This window comes from Carassius carassius, chromosome 43 (genome assembly GCF_963082965.1).
Source record: "Carassius carassius chromosome 43, fCarCar2.1, whole genome shotgun sequence".
NCBI lineage: Eukaryota > Metazoa > Chordata > Actinopteri > Cypriniformes > Cyprinidae > Carassius > Carassius carassius.
In genome coordinates, this window is record NC_081797.1 from 15,920,675 (window position 1) to 15,939,790 (window position 19,116).

Genomic DNA, 19,116 nt, shown 5'->3' on the forward strand with positions numbered 1-19,116 from the left:
TAATGTATCGAATCATTGGCTATGCATTGAGATGCGTATCGTGTCATGAGATGCACATCCCTAGTTTGTAATATAAAATTATTATTATTATTATTATTATTTTCTTAAATACTTGATTTTTTTATTTACACTGAAATTTTACAATAGTTTTATTTACTATTTTTATTTAGTAATAGTAGTAAAATAATAATAATATTAATAACTACTACTTTTGTTATTATTATTATTAATAATATTTAGACCTAATTTATTGTAAAAAAAAAAAATATATATATATATATATATATATAATTTAAATATTTTCTAATCAACAGTGTAATATAGCAATAAAATTTATATTTGTATTTATATAAAATAATATTTATTTACATAGTAATAGTAGTAGTAGCAATATACAGTATGTATTATTATTTTTGTTGTTGTTGTATTGTCAGATTTATATATATTCATAGCATTTTTGGTCAAATAGTGCTGTCCTACTTTTTTTATCACAATTTGTTTTTATATAATAATTGCTATTAGTTTTTTTTCACATTATACAACTCTACCCTATGTAATAGTCTGCCACCGTTTGCACATTTGCGTTGTTAGTAATTATTAAAGCTGTAGTTCGTTATTGTTTTTTGTCTGGAACAGAATGCAGCTAAGCAGGCCGCAGCCGCAGCTACCCAAACCATTGCCGCCGCCCAGAATGCAGCTGCATCCAATAAGAACACCATGTCACATCAGCAGCTCGTGTTCAGCTGCAAGGTATTGTGGGTAGTTCTGTTCTGGTTAGTTCAGGATTTTTTAATTTGAATGAAACTTTTCCGACTGTGGATTTGTGGATGCTTTTCAGGCAGTGGCTGACCATATCCCACAACTAGTTCAGGGAATGAGGGGAAGTCAGGCCCACCCGGAAGATCTTGGTTCCCAACTCACCCTTATCATCGCCAGCCAGAGTTTCCTGCAGGTAAAATGCACATTCTGTGTTTGTTTAGCAGGCTCTGATTTGACGTTTAAATGATCCTAACATTGTTTCTGTCTCCAAACAGCCGGCAAGCAAAATGGTGACTTCTGCTAAAGCAGCAGTTCCGACGGTGACCGACCAGGCAGCTGCGATGCAACTTGGTCAGTGTGCCAAGAACCTGGCCACCTGCCTGGCAGAGCTGCGCACAGCTGCACAGAAGGTGCCTACAGTTCACTGCCTCCTAGTAGATCCAAGACACCTTTAAATATTGTAATAATAACCTTGCTGCAATGCACTACATCAGGCATAGAGATTCATCCTTCCATTACTCATGTTTTAAAGGGACAGTATGGACAGAAATGATAGGTTTCTCATAATTTAAGGTTATTGCTTTTCTCAAATTTTAACAGCTGAATTTTGATGGGAATCTGAGCAATTGGGAACTTTTCAAGAGCTCGACAGACAGTCGTTAAAACTGTATTAAGCTGTGAAAGAGACGCTGTTCCCCAGGCAGCTTTCTGTGTGTGCAATCAGAGATGGAACAAATATATGCTAGGACAAACTTTGGGCTTCTGGTGTGTGCTTAAATGGACAAATACAAACAATAATATTTTAAAATGTCCGTCTTGGTGAGATTTCACCAACTAATGCAGTCAGTAATATCTTAATTGAACATAAACAGTTGGGAAAGTAATCAAAGGATTGTTTGTATATTAGTTCTGTGCATTCAGTCTTAAAGTGACTGCAGCCTAATAAACCTGCTGCTGTCTGAGTCATTTAAAGTTAATCAAACAACTAATGAAATTGAGAGAATCATTCACTTCTCATCACTTAATAACTTTAGTCACTCAATTAAGGCTAAATTGTTTGAAGGAATCTTTTTTCTGTTGTATCGGTCCAATTATTGGTAGTTTTCTTCATTTTTTTTGTATTACAGACTGTTTCAACCCACTGTTGTTTGTTGACATTAAAATGCTCTGGGGAAAAAAGGCAGACAAATTTGGCGAAGCAGATTTTGCGAAGGAGTCATGTTGCTCACGTGAATTGTCATGTTTGATCAACAGAAAGCCGATTCATACATCTCTACACTATTGATAATAGACTATAGTCAGGTTAGACACCATATTGAAATTAACGAGGATGAAAGCAAATAGACTTACATTCTTACCAACCACTGGAAGGTAGTTTTTTTTATTTTCAGAAAGACATTTAGCATCTAAACAACTGATATATTGTTAAAACAACAGTAGAATCCACTAACCGCACTGTACTTCAGTCCCACTGAGCTTTGTGTTCAGTCCTGTCAAAAATAAAAAATGGCACTACCCTGTCTAAGGTTTATGGACAATGGAGCTTTTTTCACGAAAGTTGGCTGAAAATGTTTGTTTGTTAGTTTGTTTGTTATCTTTGTGTATTGTTTTATAGGCTCATGAGGCGTGTGGTCCTCTGGAGATCGACTCGGCTCTCAACGCTGTTCAGACGCTCAAGAGTGAACTACAAGATGCTAAAATGGCCACACTGGAAGGACAGCTCAAACCGCTACCAGGACAATCGGTAGGTGAAATTTATCACATAAAATTAAATCTTCAGACTTGTTAGCGGTAGTACTTTACCGTTACTTCTTATGTCTGTAGTTGGAGAAGTGTGCTCAGGATCTCGGAAGTACGTCTAAAGCTGTGGGCTCCTCCATGGCCCAGTTATTGACCTGTGCTGCCCAGGGCAACGAACATTATACTGGTGAGCTGACTAATGTTGCTTTTCAGCATATGAAACACAATATTTCCGGAGAATATATCTTTCCTGAATATGAAACGTGCAGTATAGCAACGGGATTTACACAAGTAGGACACGTTGCTGGATTAATTTTGGGTCAAGTCCTTGATTGTTTGGTAGAACACAAACAGCAAATCTTGATCCATGAACGTGTCTTGTTTTTGTAAATAATGTTAAATCGAATGAAGTACTATTTGAATTTAAATAAACACATGCTTAATCTGAAGCAATTTACAATGCGTTCAAGATATACATTGTTAAACTGTATGTGTTTACCGGGAATCAAACCAAAGACCTTGGCATCCTTAATGAAATTCTCTACCAGTTGAGGAAAACAAAAAGTAGTTAATCATCCAAGTTTTTAATCATTCAAGTTACTTTTGCGATTTTTTGCAACAAAAAAAAGAGACATTTGCAGAAATGTCTAAATTCTTCTCCTAAAATCCATCTATGAGATGCTTGTAAACTGGCAGTTTTCCCAACAAAGCTGCTTTTCAAATTAAAGGCATGAAAACTGAGAGGAAAGCGATGCAGTAACTTACCTGCACCACCCATCAATTTTTTACTCTGTCTGGCTGGATTGCTGCTCTCAGGAAAGCTTCTGAAGACAGATTTTAAAGGCATGCTCGAACAAGCTTCTGCAGCTTCTCAAGCCAAGGGTATAACTAACCCCCGTCCCTCATTAATCTTATTTTCACTAGATTTAACATACCATCAGAAATTGGGCTCTACTTGGCTGGATAATGCAATTTGATGCAATTTTCCTGCATTGGCCCTTTTTTTTCACTTTCTGTTCTATAAGTAAAGGCCAGTTCCCATATGGCACCTTATTTTCTTTCCACACTCATTTGCTGGAACAGCAGTGGCATTCTGGTTCAACCATGCGCCAAAATGAGGCTTAAAGCTTTATTTGGAGCAAGATTTGAAAAATGTCCCTCATTTTGCATTACAGTTTATTACAGTAGGTCAGTAAATGTAAAAATAAGGAACTTTTTTTTGTAACTTATTAGTTATGGATATTGATAATTAAGAGTAGAATGTGGTTGGACTAGGGTTGTGCCGATAGACGATAGTTTCGTGTATCGAAGATAGTCAGAGATATTGACATAAGCAGATTTCTCTGTCGATAATCAAGAAGATATTAGGCTCATTTTCCTATTAATGTATTAATTAATAATTCGGCTATTAAACTGCCCAGCTATTTCACTTCGGCACCACATTTCACACACACACAGCGTGCACGCGAGCGCAGGAGGATTAGAGCCTGTAGTCGCTGAAGTTGTCCACTTTGACTCCGATAACTCATTAAATCCATGAAATGAAAGAGATAGAAAATGAGGAGTTGGTGTCCCACACATTTAATGGCTGGTACACGGCAACGCGCTCTTCTCATTCATGAGATATTAACTCTTTCTTGGCATTACAAATAAAGTAAAGACAAAATAATAACAAGGCGGCAGAGCGAACTTATCATCCATAGTGGATCTCACTTAGTCCTTCTCTTAAAGACTGATCACTTAACTTATAACACACACTATGTGGTGATGACGTAGACAGACTACGTAAAAACCACTATGGATGATAAATTCAATCTGCTGCCTTGTTATTATTTTCATGCACACCACACTATAATGTGATGCATGCAAAATAGTTTCGGCCGTTACAGTCTCCATCCACAAACAGACGTACATCATCTGCAGATAAAAGGTATTTCGTTGCACTTTAACATGTAATCTGACCGGCCTATATATTTTGCAGAACATTTAGACCGATAACTTCCTTGTGCAGAATGCGGCAAATTTGTCACAGGACTCGCGAAACGACAGTTGCGTCCAACTATATATGAACTAGCTGTTTTAAATACAGTATTTTTATATTTAACGTTAATTTATCAGTATGTTTTAAAGTATATTTTTTTGAATTATTGGTGATTCCATAGGCTCTCTCTCGCGCACCTGCGCGGTTTAAAACACCAAATAGTTATGCTATGACAACAACTAAGAGTCTCTCTCTTGCTCCACACATGCACGATAATATCGTGTATCGTCGATCTCACGGGCTGACGATATGACGATTTGAAAAATTACCATATCGCCCAACACTAGGTTGGACGCTATTTATAACGCAATAATGGTGTAAAAAATTCAACCAAAAAAACATACAAATTGGCAAAACTACTGTAGATGAACATTTATTTGGTAAATTTTCTCTTTAAAAACAAACAATCTGAAGATTAATTAGGCCAAGTAGAGATTGTTATTAAATGATGCATATAATCAGTCTTTTACAGTGATAAACCAATATAATGACAAATATCAGCCAATTAATTGGATTTGTCCAGTCAGTTATTGTAATAGATATTATCTCATACTATCAAAAATCAGTCGATTAATTGTTCAGAGTGATATATCCTGTGATCGCCATGGTAAATATAATATCAGTATGTCAAATATAATTTATGATCTGGCCGATATATCGGTCGATAACTGATAGATATAATCTCAGAATGCTAAATAGTTTCCAATTATTGTCCAGTTATATATTGTTCGATTGCTATGATAAATATTCTCAGGTTGCTAGATATCATTGTAGTCTGCACAGTTTATCAGAAAAGATATCATAGATTAAATGATCAGGGGAGCATTTCCCAAAACCATGGTTGCTATGTTAGCAAACTTTGTTGGTTGCAATGCAATTTCCCATTGCCAGTTTTAGCAACAGGTTAGCAACTATGGTTTTGGGAAACGCACCCCTGATCAATAAATTGGTTGATCATTATAATCAAAATAATCTCATAATATCAGATAATGGCAGATTAATCAGACAATAATTGGAAAAATTCAATGACTTATCACTCTAGTCAATAAATAATCTTATCACCGAGATAGATATAATGTCAGTGTTAAATATTGGCTGATATATCGGTCGATCAACATACTAGAAAGATATAATATTAAATGTCAAATTTATGTAGATTAATCAGACTGGCCAATATATTGGTCAATCACTATGATAAATATGATCTCAAAACTGTTCAGTCTGGTTGATGCATATTGACTGATTAATTGGTGATACATTTGCCCAATTGCTATGATAAATATCATCTCAGAATACAAAGTATAGCCCTTTTAATATGATACTTCGCCCCAAAATGTTGTACCAAACTCATAAAAGCTTTGTTCGTCTTCAGAACACAATATAAGATATTTTGGATGAAAACCAGGAGGCTTATGACTGTCCCTTATAGTCTATCAACCAAGTTACACTGTCAAGGTCCCGAAAAGTATGAAAAGCAACATCAGAATAGTCCATTTGCCATCAGTGTTTCAACCGTAACATTATGAAGCAACGAGAATACAGTTTGTAAGTGAAGAAAACAAAAATAACGGCTTTATTCAGCAATTCCTTTGTCACAGTGTCCTCTGTGTCTCTACATCACTCAAACTGCCTACACTCTTCTGTTTCAGCCATGCCACAAGGACGCACTGTTTATACATGTATTCATTCTTTGATTTGAAAGAAAACAGCACATCCTTGTGGCGAAGCTTTTACAGGTTTGGAACGACATAGGGTTAAGTGATTAATAACAAAATTTTCATTTTGGGGTGGAGTATTCCTGTAATATATTGATTGATCACTGATATAATCTCAGAAATATTGCAAATATTATCCGATTAATTGGTCTAGCTGTTATATCGGTAGATCACTGTAATTGATATAATATCAAAATCTCAAGTATTTTACAGTTAATTGGTCTGACTGTTACATCAATAGATTACAGTTAAATATATATATATATATAGCCTAAGAATGGCAAATATCGTCCAAATACTGGTAGACCACTGTGATAAATATAATCTAAGAATGACAAATATTGGCCAATTAATCGGTCTGGTATATCGGTAGATCATTGTAATAAATATAATCTCGAAATTCCAAATATTGGCCTATTAATCGGTCTGATGATTATATTGTTAGATTACTGTGCTATGTATAACCTCATAATGCCAAAAAATTGTCCAATGAATCATGCTGGTCCTTATATCAGTTATAATATATATATTTGCAATTGCTGTGTTTGCGGCAGGTGTGGCAGCAAGGGAAACCGCTCAAGCTCTGAGGACGTTGGCCCAGGCCGCGAGGGGAGTGGCAGCCAGTACCGTGGAGCCCCAAGCTGCAGCGGCCATGCTGGACTCTGCCTGTCACGTGATGGAGGGCTCGTCCATGCTAATCCACGAAGCCCACCAAGCCCTAGTGTGCCCTGGTGATGCCGAGAGCCAGCAGAGATTAGCACAGGTAGGACGACACACATTACATGCATTTCACCTTTAAACAACACGCAAATAATGACAGATGTCCAACCATCTGCGAGAACATTTATTCAATGACAAGCTAAGTTGAAGTTTTAAGTTGAAGTTGAAGTTTGGTTACATAGTTATCCAAAAAAAGTATTTGTTCGTCTTTATATTAAGCCAGAATAGTTTTAGTTTTTTTAAGCTACTGTGTTAAAACCAGATCAATCTCCCATCAGCTCCCTCTTGGCAATTATCTCCAATAAACTGAGAGTTTTCTATTGTCTCTCTGTTTCTCGGCGGTCCTTTTTCTGGAAGGTACCAGCGTGCCTCCTGATTCGCACAGGTTCCTTTGGGATGCAAACATATTGCTCGGCAAATGTCTGAGACAGTGGCATAAATTAGGGACACGGATTTCTCTGTTGTGCCGAGGGGCTGATTTGAATTTTAGATTCATGCCACAAAACTCTGGGCCTTCGTAGAGTTATTGATGGGAGTGTTTGTGTTTGTTGGTGTTTTTCAGGTGGCAAAGGCTGTCTCTCACTCTCTGAATAACTGTGTGAACTGCTTGCCTGGACAGAAGGATGTGGACATGGCTCTCAGGAGCATTGGCGAGGCCAGTAAAAAATTGCTTGTAGAAAATGTAAGGTTTTGTTATTAACAATGTTATTATATAAATTGTCACAATTTAGAAATGCTGTTCACAGAAATTCCATCTGATCATGTTTCATGAATGAGGCCAAACAGTGATCAACCCTAACTTTTTCCAGCTTCCTCCATGTTCCAAATCCTTCCAAGAGGCCCAGACGGACCTGAACCACACGGCTGCGGAGCTCAATCATTCAGCCGGGGATGTGGTGCAGTCTTCACGTGGGAGCAGCAGCCAGCTGGCTGTGGCTTCGGGGAAGTTCAGCCAAGACTTTGACGAGTTTTTAGATGCTGGCATCGAGATGGCTGGACACACTCAGGTACAGTTTCAGCACCCTCTTAGAGCCGAGAGATGATTTTTGACATACTCCGCCCACAGAGAAATCTCACCGGTTCATTTACATTCATGCATTTAGCAGATGCTTTTATCTAAAGCAAAATACAAAAAAATAACCACCTCTTCAAAGAGCTAACGATATTCATAATACACAATGCCAGGTTTATTAAACAGCTAGGTTAGGTACAAAATCCCACTTGCGTAACTTCGCATTTATAAGTGAATTTGTTTCTCATAGAATATTTTGCTTTCAGTGAAATGACAATAACATTTTTCATGTACAAATGTATATTATTTGGTAAAAAGATGAAAGATGTTTTTGAAAGAAGTTACTTATACTCCCAAAGGCTGCATTTGTTTAAAAATACAGTAAAAAAAAAAAAATTGTAATTTCATAAAATATTATTGCAATTTAAAATAGGTGTTTTCTATTTGAATACATTTTAAAATGTAATTTATTCCTGTGATGCAAAGCTGAATTTTCAGCATCATTACTCCAGTCTTCAGTGTCACATGATCCTTCAGAAATCACTCTAATATGCTGATTTGATGCTCAAGAAACAATTATGGTTATTATCAATGTTGAAAACAGTTGTGCTGCTTAATATTTTGTGGAAACATGAAACATTTTTTTAAATTCTTTGATTCAAACAGCAGCATTTATTTAAAATATTTTTTGTAACAAAAGTAACAGTAAAGACTTTTAGAATTTAATGCATCCTTTCTGAATAACTATTACTTTCTTTCAAAATAAAATCAACTTTTGAAAGTCAGTATACACAGTATATATGTTAATCAACTATCCAAAGTGAAAAAACTAATGGCGGTCACATTTTCTAAAATGATTCATTTGTTAATTAGCGCCTCACATCTAATTCACTCAGGCACATAATTGTTCCAGAGAGCATGAAGATGCTCCACCCTAATGAAATCTTTGATGATGTTCTGGTTCTGCATGTTTTGTTGATTAATTTGGAGAGGCGGGCGAGCAGAGGGGTTGATGGAGCGTGACATGCCCATTAAAGTATGACTGAGGGTCTGGCAGGACAAAACAGGCCAGAAGCCATCAGCAGATAGTCCAGCTCTTTGAGACTAATGCCCATCGAAATGACATGTAAAATAAGTGCCACTGCTTGCTCTTTTCAAGGGCAAAATTAGAAAAGCAAACACTGTAAAAAAAAATAGTTCAAGGTAACCAGCTTCAAAAGATTTTTTAGTTTTCTCAGCCTTTTTTTCAGTTTTATACAACAAAAAGTTGAGAACTCAAAAATCTACTACAAAAGCAAGTTGAAAAAGCTCTCAAATCTCCTGAAGCTGGTTACCTTAAACCTTTAAGTTTTTTCAACTTTTGATTTTTTTTTTTTTTTTTTGCAGTTAATCAACTCGGATCGTGAATATTAAATATGTGGAATCATGTAATTAATATTCAGTAGACCTACAATGCTTTGAAATACAAACAGTGGTTTACTACCCATTTTGGTCTGTTCTTTACACAAAGCTGTCATATGTCTACAGAAGATGTGAAATATGTTGCTTAAGCCATGTGGACCACATTTATGATACTTTTATGATATTTTACATCCTTTTTTTAAGTTGGAAAGCTTCCTAATTTATAATTGCATGGATCAGTATTACAAGCAAGTTTACATTTTTGCAGTTTTTACTACTTTTCCTCACAATTGCTGTACATCTTAAAATTCTGAGTTTATAACAGAATTGCAAGTAAAGTTAGAATTGTGAAATAAAAAGTCAAAATTACTTTTGTTTTTATTCCGTGTCAGAAACAAGCTTCCATAGAAAAGTGACGAGTATGTTTTTAAAAACATCTTTTGTGATACTTTGAAGTAAGACATATGGGTTTAAAATTAAATGAGAGTAGTGATATTTTAGGTAGCCCATCCCTTTAAATTTTGTGACCATAAAATATAACCTGTATTCAAAGAACACTGCACATTTTTCTGTTGAAATAAAGTTGAAGAACAACATAGGCTGAGCTGGCGTCTTTTGTTTCTATAGTCCAAAGATGACCAGATCCAGGTGATTGGCAACCTGAAGAACATCTCTATGGCATCCAGCAAGCTGCTGTTGGCCGCCAAGTCCCTCTCCGTTGATCCAGGGGCAGCAAATGCCAAGAACCTCCTCGCAGCTGCGGCACGGTAGGAATGAGCTTCATTCGGCGGTCTAGAGAGAGTTTAGTGATCATTAACCAGTCAACCTGAGGGGCAGCCTGCTGGCCAATAACAAAAAATGAGCTATTCAGCTGAATATAATGAATTAATTATATTCATGTGGAATATAAGAACTAATAAACAGCCAATATGTTAATAATAGGCATGCTAATAAGCAACTAGTTAAAAGTGAGAATTGGTCCCTATACTTAAGTGTTACCATTTTGTTGTAGTTTTTTGATTGTAATAATGCAGAAAGTTTTCTTTAAAAGTGTGAATTAGGGTCAAGTTATATTAAATATAACTAACTGTATATAAAAACGCCCATACTTTAGTTTAGGGACCATTTCTCACTATTAACTATGACTTTTGCCTCAGTAAACTCTTAATTTGCTGCTTATTAATAGTTAGTAAGGGAGTTGTTAAGTTTAGGTGTAGGATAGGGTTAAGGGATCTAAAATATGGTCATGCAGAAAAATGCATTAATATGTGTTTTACTAATACTAATAAACAGCTAATATGATAGTAATACAGTAAAAAAAACGAGTTACAGGCAGGGTAGGTGATTTGGTAAAAAAAATAAAAATAAATTATGCTGGTTGAAAGTCTTTTCACATCACCATTATAACAAACACCAAGTAAAGTGTTCTAAAGTTATATGTATTTATATTGTCTGTGGCGTAAAATGTTGGTCCAATCAAAATGTTCGGTCCAAAAATCATGATAGAGTTTGGACACCTCTAGTCTGTGTTCTGTCTACCAAATGTCACCTTGAGGAAAACAAATAAATACACATTACTATGGTCAAGCAAACATGTATGGAGAGAATGTTTGTTTATCTGTTTTTTTTTTTTGTTCATTTGCAAGTGTTGTCTTTGTTTGTTAGTGCAATTTGTTTATGTATGTGTGTTTGAGTAAATGTTTTGTTAGCGAATGTTTGTTTTTGCTTATGTGTGTTTGCTTGCTATTGTGTGAGCGTGTTTGTGATTATTAGGATGAGTTTTGTTTGCATTAGTATATTTGTGTATTAGAATGCATATTTGTTTGTTCTTGTATGAGTAGGTTTGTTAGTGTGCATTTTATGTGAATTTTGTTTGTTATTGTGTGTGAGTATTGTTAGTGTGTGCGTATAATTGTTTGTTAGTGTTTGAGATTTGTTTGTTATTGTGCTGGCATATTTGTGTTATATTGGTAGCACTTTATTTTACAATCCTGTTCCTCATGTACATACTATGTACTTATTGTAGTAATTATAATAACTAGGTAATAAAACCTAACCCTAGCCCATGTAGTTTCCTTATATTACCAGTACTTTATTGGGTAAGTACACTATAAGTTTATTGTAAGTAAATGTAAGTAGTGTAAGTATTTTAAAATAAAGTGCAACCGTTAAATTTGTTGTTGTGTATGTTTGTGTGTTATTGTGTGAAGGAGAGTTTTGTTATTGTGTGTGTGTGCTTTGTAAGTATTTAAGTTGTTCGTTATTGTGTATGTTTGTTGTGTGTTTGAGTTTAGTTTTTTTGTGTGAGTATTATTTTGTTTCTATTGTTCATGTTTTGTTTGTTAAAATTTTGTCTATGTGCAACCTGTCCTCCAACCAATACGCCCATATAGGTCGTTTGTCCAAATCCCTGAAATACGACCCATCAGAGCATATACTACAATTGCGCCCCTATTGGCAAAAGGTCGTTTTCATATTAATGTTTTGTACTCTATTTGCACTCTGATTTGCGTCTCGTGTAGCTCAGTTGGTAGATTATTGCGCTATACATTGATAGGTAATCATGCTATCATGGGTTCGATCCCAGGGAACGGATGTGCACGAAAATGTATATGCTCAATAAATCATAATTTAGCATGATTTCTGTGAGAGTTAGGTTTAGGGGTGGGGTTAGGTGTGGTCATTCGAACAAATAAGCCACCTAGTAAAATATGTAGGAAATACTGTGAGATCGGTGTAAAAAGCCCACACATTGCATTTAAATAAACGTGCGTTTTGATTGGTAATGACGTTATACGTCATTTCATGACGACAGACGCAACGCGATTCTGTCATTATTTTTACGCCTGCTAGAGGGCGCTTAACTTTAAAACGTAAATATAGGTCGTAATAAGGTGCTTGCACAAACGACCTATATGGTCGTTTTTTGTTGGAGGACAGGCTCCTATGTGTGGGCGTATTTTTGCTTGTACATGTGTTTGTGTGTGTGTTAGCTTGTATGTTTGTTGATTTGTTATTTGGATTTTCTTGAATGTGAGTGTTTTTGTTTGTTATTGTGTGAGTCTGTTTGTGTTAATGTGTGTTTTGTTGTTAGTGTATGTTTGTTAGTGTTTGAGTATTGTTATTGTGTATGTTTGTGTGAGTGCATGCTTTGTAAGTGTTCGAGTATTGTTATTGAGTGTTTGCGTGTGTGCATGTTTTGTTAGTGTTCGACTATTGTTATTGTGTATGTTTGCGTGTGTTCATGTTTTGTTAGTGTCCGAGTATTGTTATTGTGTGTTTGCGTGTGTGCATGTTTTGTTAGTGTTCAACTATTGTTATTGTCTGTTTGCATGTGTGCATGTTTTGTTAGTGTTCAACTATTGTTATTGTGTATGTTTGCATGTGTGCATGTTTTGTTAGTGTTCGACTATTGTTATTGTGTATGTTTGTGTGTGTTCATGTTTTGTTAGTGTCCGAGTATTGTTATTGTGTGTTTGCATGTGTGCATGTTTTGTTAGTGTTTGAGTATTGTTATTGTGTATGTATGTGTGCATGTTTTGTAAGTGTCTGAGTATTGTTATTGTGTGTTTGCGTGTGTGCATGTTTTGTTAGTGTTTGAGTTTTGTTATTGTGTATGTTTGCATGTGTGCATGTTTTGTTAGTGTTCGACTATTGTTATTGTGTATGTTTGCGTGTGTTCATGTTTTGTTAGTGTCCGAGTATTGTTATTGTGTATGTTTGCATGTGTGCATGTTTTGTTAGTGTTTGAGTATTGTTATTGTGTATGTATGTATGTGTGCATGTTTTGTAAGTGTCTGAGTTTTGTTATTGTGTATGTATGTATGTGTGCATGTTTTGTAAGTGTCTGAGTATTGTTATTGTGTGTTTGCGTGTGTGCATGTTTTGTTAGTGTTCAACTATTGTTATTGTCTGTTTGCATGTGTGCATGTTTTGTTAGTGTTCAACTATTGTTATTGTGTATGTTTGCATGTGTGCATGTTTTGTTAGTGTTCGACTATTGTTATTGTGTATGTCTGTGTGTGTTCATGTTTTGTTAGTGTCTGAGTATTGTTATTGTGTGTTTGCATGTGTGCATGTTTTGTTAGTGTTTGAGTATTGTTATTGTGTATGTATGTGTGCATGTTTTGTAAGTGTCTGAGTATTGTTATTGTGTGTTTGCGTGTGTGCATGTTTTGTTAGTGTTTGAGTTTTGTTATTGTGTATGTTTGCATGTGTGCATGTTTTGTTAGTGTTCGACTATTGTTATTGTGTATGTTTGCGTGTGTTCATGTTTTGTTAGTGTCCGAGTATTGTTATTGTGTATGTTTGCATGTGTGCATGTTTTGTTAGTGTTTGAGTATTGTTATTGTGTATGTATGTATGTGTGCATGTTTTGTAAGTGTCTGAGTTTTGTTATTGTGTATGTATGTATGTGTGCATGTTTTGTAAGTGTTTGAGTTTTGTTATTGTGTATGTTTGCATGTGTGCATGTTTTGTTAGTGTCCGACTATTGTTATTGTGTATGTTTGCGTGTGTTCATGTTTTGTTAGTGTCCGAGTATTGTTATTGTGTATGTTTGCATGTGTGCATGTTTTGTTAGTGTTTGAGTATTGTTATTGTGTGTTTGCATGTGTGCATGTTTTGTTAGTGTTTGAGTATTGTTATTGTGTATGTATGTATGTGTGCATGTTTTGTAAGTGTCTGAGTATTGTTATTGTGTGTTTGCGTGTGTGCATGTTTTGTTAGTGTTTGAGTTTTGTTATTGTGTATGTTTGCGTGTGTGCATGTTTTGTTAGTGTTTGAGTTTTGTTATTGTGTATGTTTGCATGTGTGCATGTTTTGTTAGTGTTTGAGTATTGTTATTGTGTATGTTTGCATGTGTGCATGTTTTGTTAGTGTTCGAGTATTGTTTTTGTGTATATTTGCGTGTGTGCATTTTTTGTTAGTGTTCGAATATTGTTATTGTGTATGTTCGCATGTGTTCATGTTTTGTTAGTGTCCGAGTACTGTTATTGTGTATGTTTGCGTGTGTGCATGTTTTGTTAGTGTTTGAGTATTGTTATTGTGTATGTTTGCGTGTGTACATGTTTTGTTAGTGTTCGAATATTGTTATTGTGTATGTTCGCGTGTGTTCATGTTTTGTTAGTGTCCGAGTATTGTTATTGTGTATGTTTGTGTGTGTGCGTGTTTTGTTAGTGTTCGACTATTGTTATTGTGTATGTTTGCGTGTGTGCATGTTTTGTTAGTGTTCGACTATTGTTATTGTGTATGTTTGCGTGGGTGCATGTTTTGTTAGTGTTTGAGTATTGTTATTGTGTGTTTGCATGTGTGCATGTTTTGTTAGTGTTCGACTATTGTTATTGTGTATGTTTGCGTGGGTGCATGTTTTGTTAGTGGTCGAGTATTGTTATTGTGTATGGTAGTGTGTGCATTTTTTAGTGTTCGACTATTGTTATTGTGAATGTTTGCGTGTGTTCATGTTTTGTTAGTGTCCGAGTATTGTTATTGTGTATGTTTGCGTGTGTGCAATCTGTGCATGTATTGTTATTGTTTGAGTATTGTTATTGTGTATGTTTGCGTGTGTGCAATCTGTGCATGTATTGTTATTGTTTGAGTATTGTTATTGTGTATGTTTGTGTGTGTGCATGTATTGTTATTGTTTGAGTATTGTTATTGTGTATGTTTGTGTGTGTGTATGTATTGTTAGTGTTTGAGTTTTGTTTGTTAATCTCTGTGTTGTGTTTGTGCGTGTGTGTTTGGGTGTGAGTGATTTGTTTGTTAAAATGTTTTGTTTGAATTTACATGTATGTGTGAGTTTTTGTTTGTGTTTTGTTATTGCTGCTGTGTTTATAAGTGTGTGTCAGGTTTTTTTTTTTTTTTCAATGTCCCCCACACAAGTGTAATAATACAGCATTATAGACATAATACTGAATGTCATAAGGAAAATTGAGAATTGTTTTGGGCTTGAGTTACATTTACGGCCAGAATTAGGGGATAGAAAATATTATTAGCTCAGTATAAAAACAATAGAAGTAGAAAATACCTATCATGATGAAAAACATGTCCCTGTGCGTGTGTGCGCGCTCGTGTGTGTGAGAGAGAGAAAGAGGAGTGCCACAGAATCCTCTTAGGTATCACCGGAAAGCAGCTGCTCTTGAGGGTTTTGAGCTAGATTGATTTAGTTTCCTTAATGAAGGAGAGAGCAGACTGACACACATACACTCCAACATACACATACACTCACTCTAATCTTGGCTCATATGAGTGTAACAAAACCTTGTTTTATCATAATTCTGATAAATTTGTAAGACCTCAATGTTAGTGCCTCCTTCCTGCATTTAGGGAGTGAAAGCTCAATGAGAAAAATAGATTTGATAAGTGAAGTCTTTGAGGGAGCTTTTTGTGTCATTCTGACTGTGTGTGAGTTTTCTGTGTTTCAGAGCGGTCACAGAGAGCATTAATCAACTCATCACACTATGTACCCAGCAGGCACCAGGACAAAAAGAGTGTGATAACGCTCTACGAGAACTTGAGGTACTAACGCGCATTTAATCTCCCAAAGTTTCATCTGTTATATTTGAGATGACTATTGGTGAAATTGATGATTTTGTACTTCTATGAATGTAAAGAAAAATAATTAATTTCTTTTTTATAAACATACATATATGAATATTACTATATATATATACAGTCATGCCCAAAAATATGGACACCCTTGGTAAATATGGTAAATAAAGAAGTCTGTGAAAATTAATCCGCATTGTTAATCTTGTTGATCTTTTATTTAAAAAACAATCACAAAAATCTAACCTTTCATTGGATAATAAGAATTTAAAATGGGGGGGAAATATCATTATGAAATAAATGTTTTTCTCTAATACACATTGGCCACAATTAAGGACACCCTTTTATTGAATTATTTTTGAAACCTCCATTTGCCAGTTTAACAGCTCAAAGTTTTCTCCTATAATGCCTGATGGCATAATGGGAAGTTGTGGCCTAGTGGTTAGAGAGTTTGACTCCTAACCCTAGGGTTGTGGGTTCGAATCTCGGGCTGGCAATGACACGACTGAGGTGCCCTTGAGCAAGGCACTGAACCCCCAACTGCTCCCCGGGCGCCGCAGCATAAATGGCTGTCCACTGCTCCGGGTGTGTGTTCACAGTGTCTGTGTGTGTGCACTTTGGATGGGTTAAATGCAGAGCATGAATTCTGAGTATGGGTCACCATACTTGGCTGAATGTCATTTCACTTTCACTTTCACTTTCCTGATGAGGTTAGAGAACACCTCACAAGAGATCAGAGACCATTCCTTCATCCAGAATAACTCCAGACCCTGTAGATTCCCAGCTCTATGTTGGTGCTCTCATTTTCTATAGGGTGCAAGTCAGGGAACTGGATGGCCATAGCAGAAGCTTGGTTTTGTGCCCAGTAACCCATTTTTGTGTTGTTTTATGAGGTTTGTGTTTGGATTATTGTACGGTTGGAAGATCCAAACATGGTCCATTATAAGATTTCTAACAGTCAGTCACTTTTTGATTTTTTATCTGTTGGTATTTGATATAATCAAAGATGCCATGTATCTAAACAAGATGTCCAGGACCTTTTGCAGAAATATAGGCCCACAATATTAAAAATACAGCAGTATATTTTATTGTACACATAGGGTACTTTTTATCTCTATGTTCACCAAACCAATCTTGAGTGTTTGCTGCTAAAAAGCTCATTTTTTGTTTCATCTCACCATAGAAGCAAGTCCCATTTGAAGTTCCAGTCGTGTCTGATAAATGAATATGCTTTAGTTTGTTTTTGGATGAGCTAGGAGAATTTTTCTTGTAACCCTCCCAAACAACATGTGTTGATGTAGGTTCTGTTTGACATTTTTTAAGGTTTTCTGACCCCAAGACTCAACTATTTTCTGCAATTCTCCAGCTGTGATCCTTGGAGAGTCTTTAGCCACTCAAACTCTCCTCCTCACCGTGCATTAGGACGATATAGACACACGTCCTCTTCCAGGCAGTTTTGTAATATTTTCTGTTGATTGGAAAATCTTAATTATTGCCCTGATGGTGGAAATGGGAATTGTCACTGCTCTAGCTCTTTTCTTGGTGCCACTTCACTAATTTGTGAAGCTTAATTATCTTTTGCTGCACATCAGAAACATATTCTTTGGTTCTTCTCATTTTGATGGATGATTAAGGGCATTTGGGCTTTGTTTTCCCCCCATTTATGTTTTTGTGAAACAAGAAGTAATGGCTGGATAATTTCATGTTCATAATCACCCTGGAGTACTCAAAATTGTGAATATGAATGGGAATATACTTCAGAGTTATTTTACTCATAAGAATTTCTAGGGGTGTCCTTAATTGTGGCCAATGTGTATTAGAGAAAAACATTTATTTCATAATGATATTTCCCCCCATTTTAAAATCTTATTATCCAATGAATGGTTTTGTGAAATTTTTTAATAAAATATCAAAAGGATTAACAATGCAGATGAATTTTCACAGCCTTCTTTGATCATATTTACCAAGGGTGTCCATATTTTTGGGCATGACTTTATATATATATATATATATATATATATATATACAGTACAGACCAAAAGTTTGGAAACATTACTATTTTTAATGTTTTGAAAGAAGTTTCTTCTGCTCATCAAGCCTGCATTTCTTTGATCAAAAATACAGAAAAAAATGTAATATTGTGAAATATTATTACAATTTAAAATAATTGTTTTTAAATTGTTATACTTTAAATTATTATTTTTAGGATCATTATCACATGATCCTTTAGAAATCATTCTAATATGATGATTAATTATCAAAGTTGGAAACAGTTCTGCTGCTTAATATTTTTTTAGAACATGTGATACTTTTTTAGGATACTTTGATGAATAAAAATTAAAATAAAAAAGATTCTATGTTTTTAAAATCTAAATATTTTGTAATAACAATATACACTACTGGTCAGTAATTTGGGGTCAGTAATTTTTTTTCTTTCTTTTTTTTAATAAAATCAATACTTTTATTCAGCAAGGATGTGTTAAATTGATAAAAAGTGATAGTAAAGAAAATATATTATTAGAATATATATTATTAGAATTTTGTTTTTTATTTTGAATAAATGCAGTTCTTTTTAACCTTTTATTCATCAAATATATTAGACAGCAGAACTGTTTCCCACACTCATAATAAATCAGAATATTAGAATGATTTCTAAAGGATCATGTGAGAGACTGGATGTTACATGTGACACTGAAGGCTGGAGTAATGATGCTGAAAATTCAGCTTTGCATCACAGGAATAAATTATTTTTTTTAAGTATATTCAAATAGAAAACTATTATTTTAAGTTGTAATAATATTTCACAATATTACTGTTTTTTCTGTATTTTTGATCAAATAAATGCAGGCTTGATGAGTAGAAGAAACTTCGTTTAAAAATATTAAAAATAGTAATGTTTCCAAACTTTTGGTCTGTACTATATATATATATATATATATATATATATATATATATATATATATATATATATATATATATATTCATCATTTATATTCATCATTTATATTCATATTTTTAATACATATTTTGATTTTTTTCACATATATTATAACAAACAGTATGAAATAAACCAGACAAGGCCTGTTTTTTCCCGTTAGATCTTCTGTGGTGGTCTTATATAAGTAAGATCAATGTTAGATCATATTTGGCCATATTTTTTTTATTAAAAACAGCGTTTTGTT

The 19,116-nt window shown here is 34.8% G+C and overlaps 1 protein-coding gene across 2 annotated transcripts in view; it reads left to right on the top strand.

The window, feature by feature from the left end:
* Positions 1–19,116, top strand: part of tln2b (talin 2b) — a 130,217-nt gene that overhangs the window by 80,299 nt on the left and 30,802 nt on the right. For both annotated transcript variants that reach the window (XM_059536992.1, XM_059536993.1), the window contains exons 22-31: positions 637–750; positions 839–952; positions 1,035–1,169; positions 2,375–2,503; positions 2,584–2,686; positions 6,810–7,018; positions 7,538–7,657; positions 7,785–7,982; positions 10,016–10,155; positions 15,811–15,904. In XM_059536992.1, the coding sequence (XP_059392975.1) occupies positions 637–750; positions 839–952; positions 1,035–1,169; positions 2,375–2,503; positions 2,584–2,686; positions 6,810–7,018; positions 7,538–7,657; positions 7,785–7,982; positions 10,016–10,155; positions 15,811–15,904 (1,356 nt within the window). The remainder of the gene's footprint in view (positions 1–636; positions 751–838; positions 953–1,034; positions 1,170–2,374; positions 2,504–2,583; positions 2,687–6,809; positions 7,019–7,537; positions 7,658–7,784; positions 7,983–10,015; positions 10,156–15,810; positions 15,905–19,116) is intronic.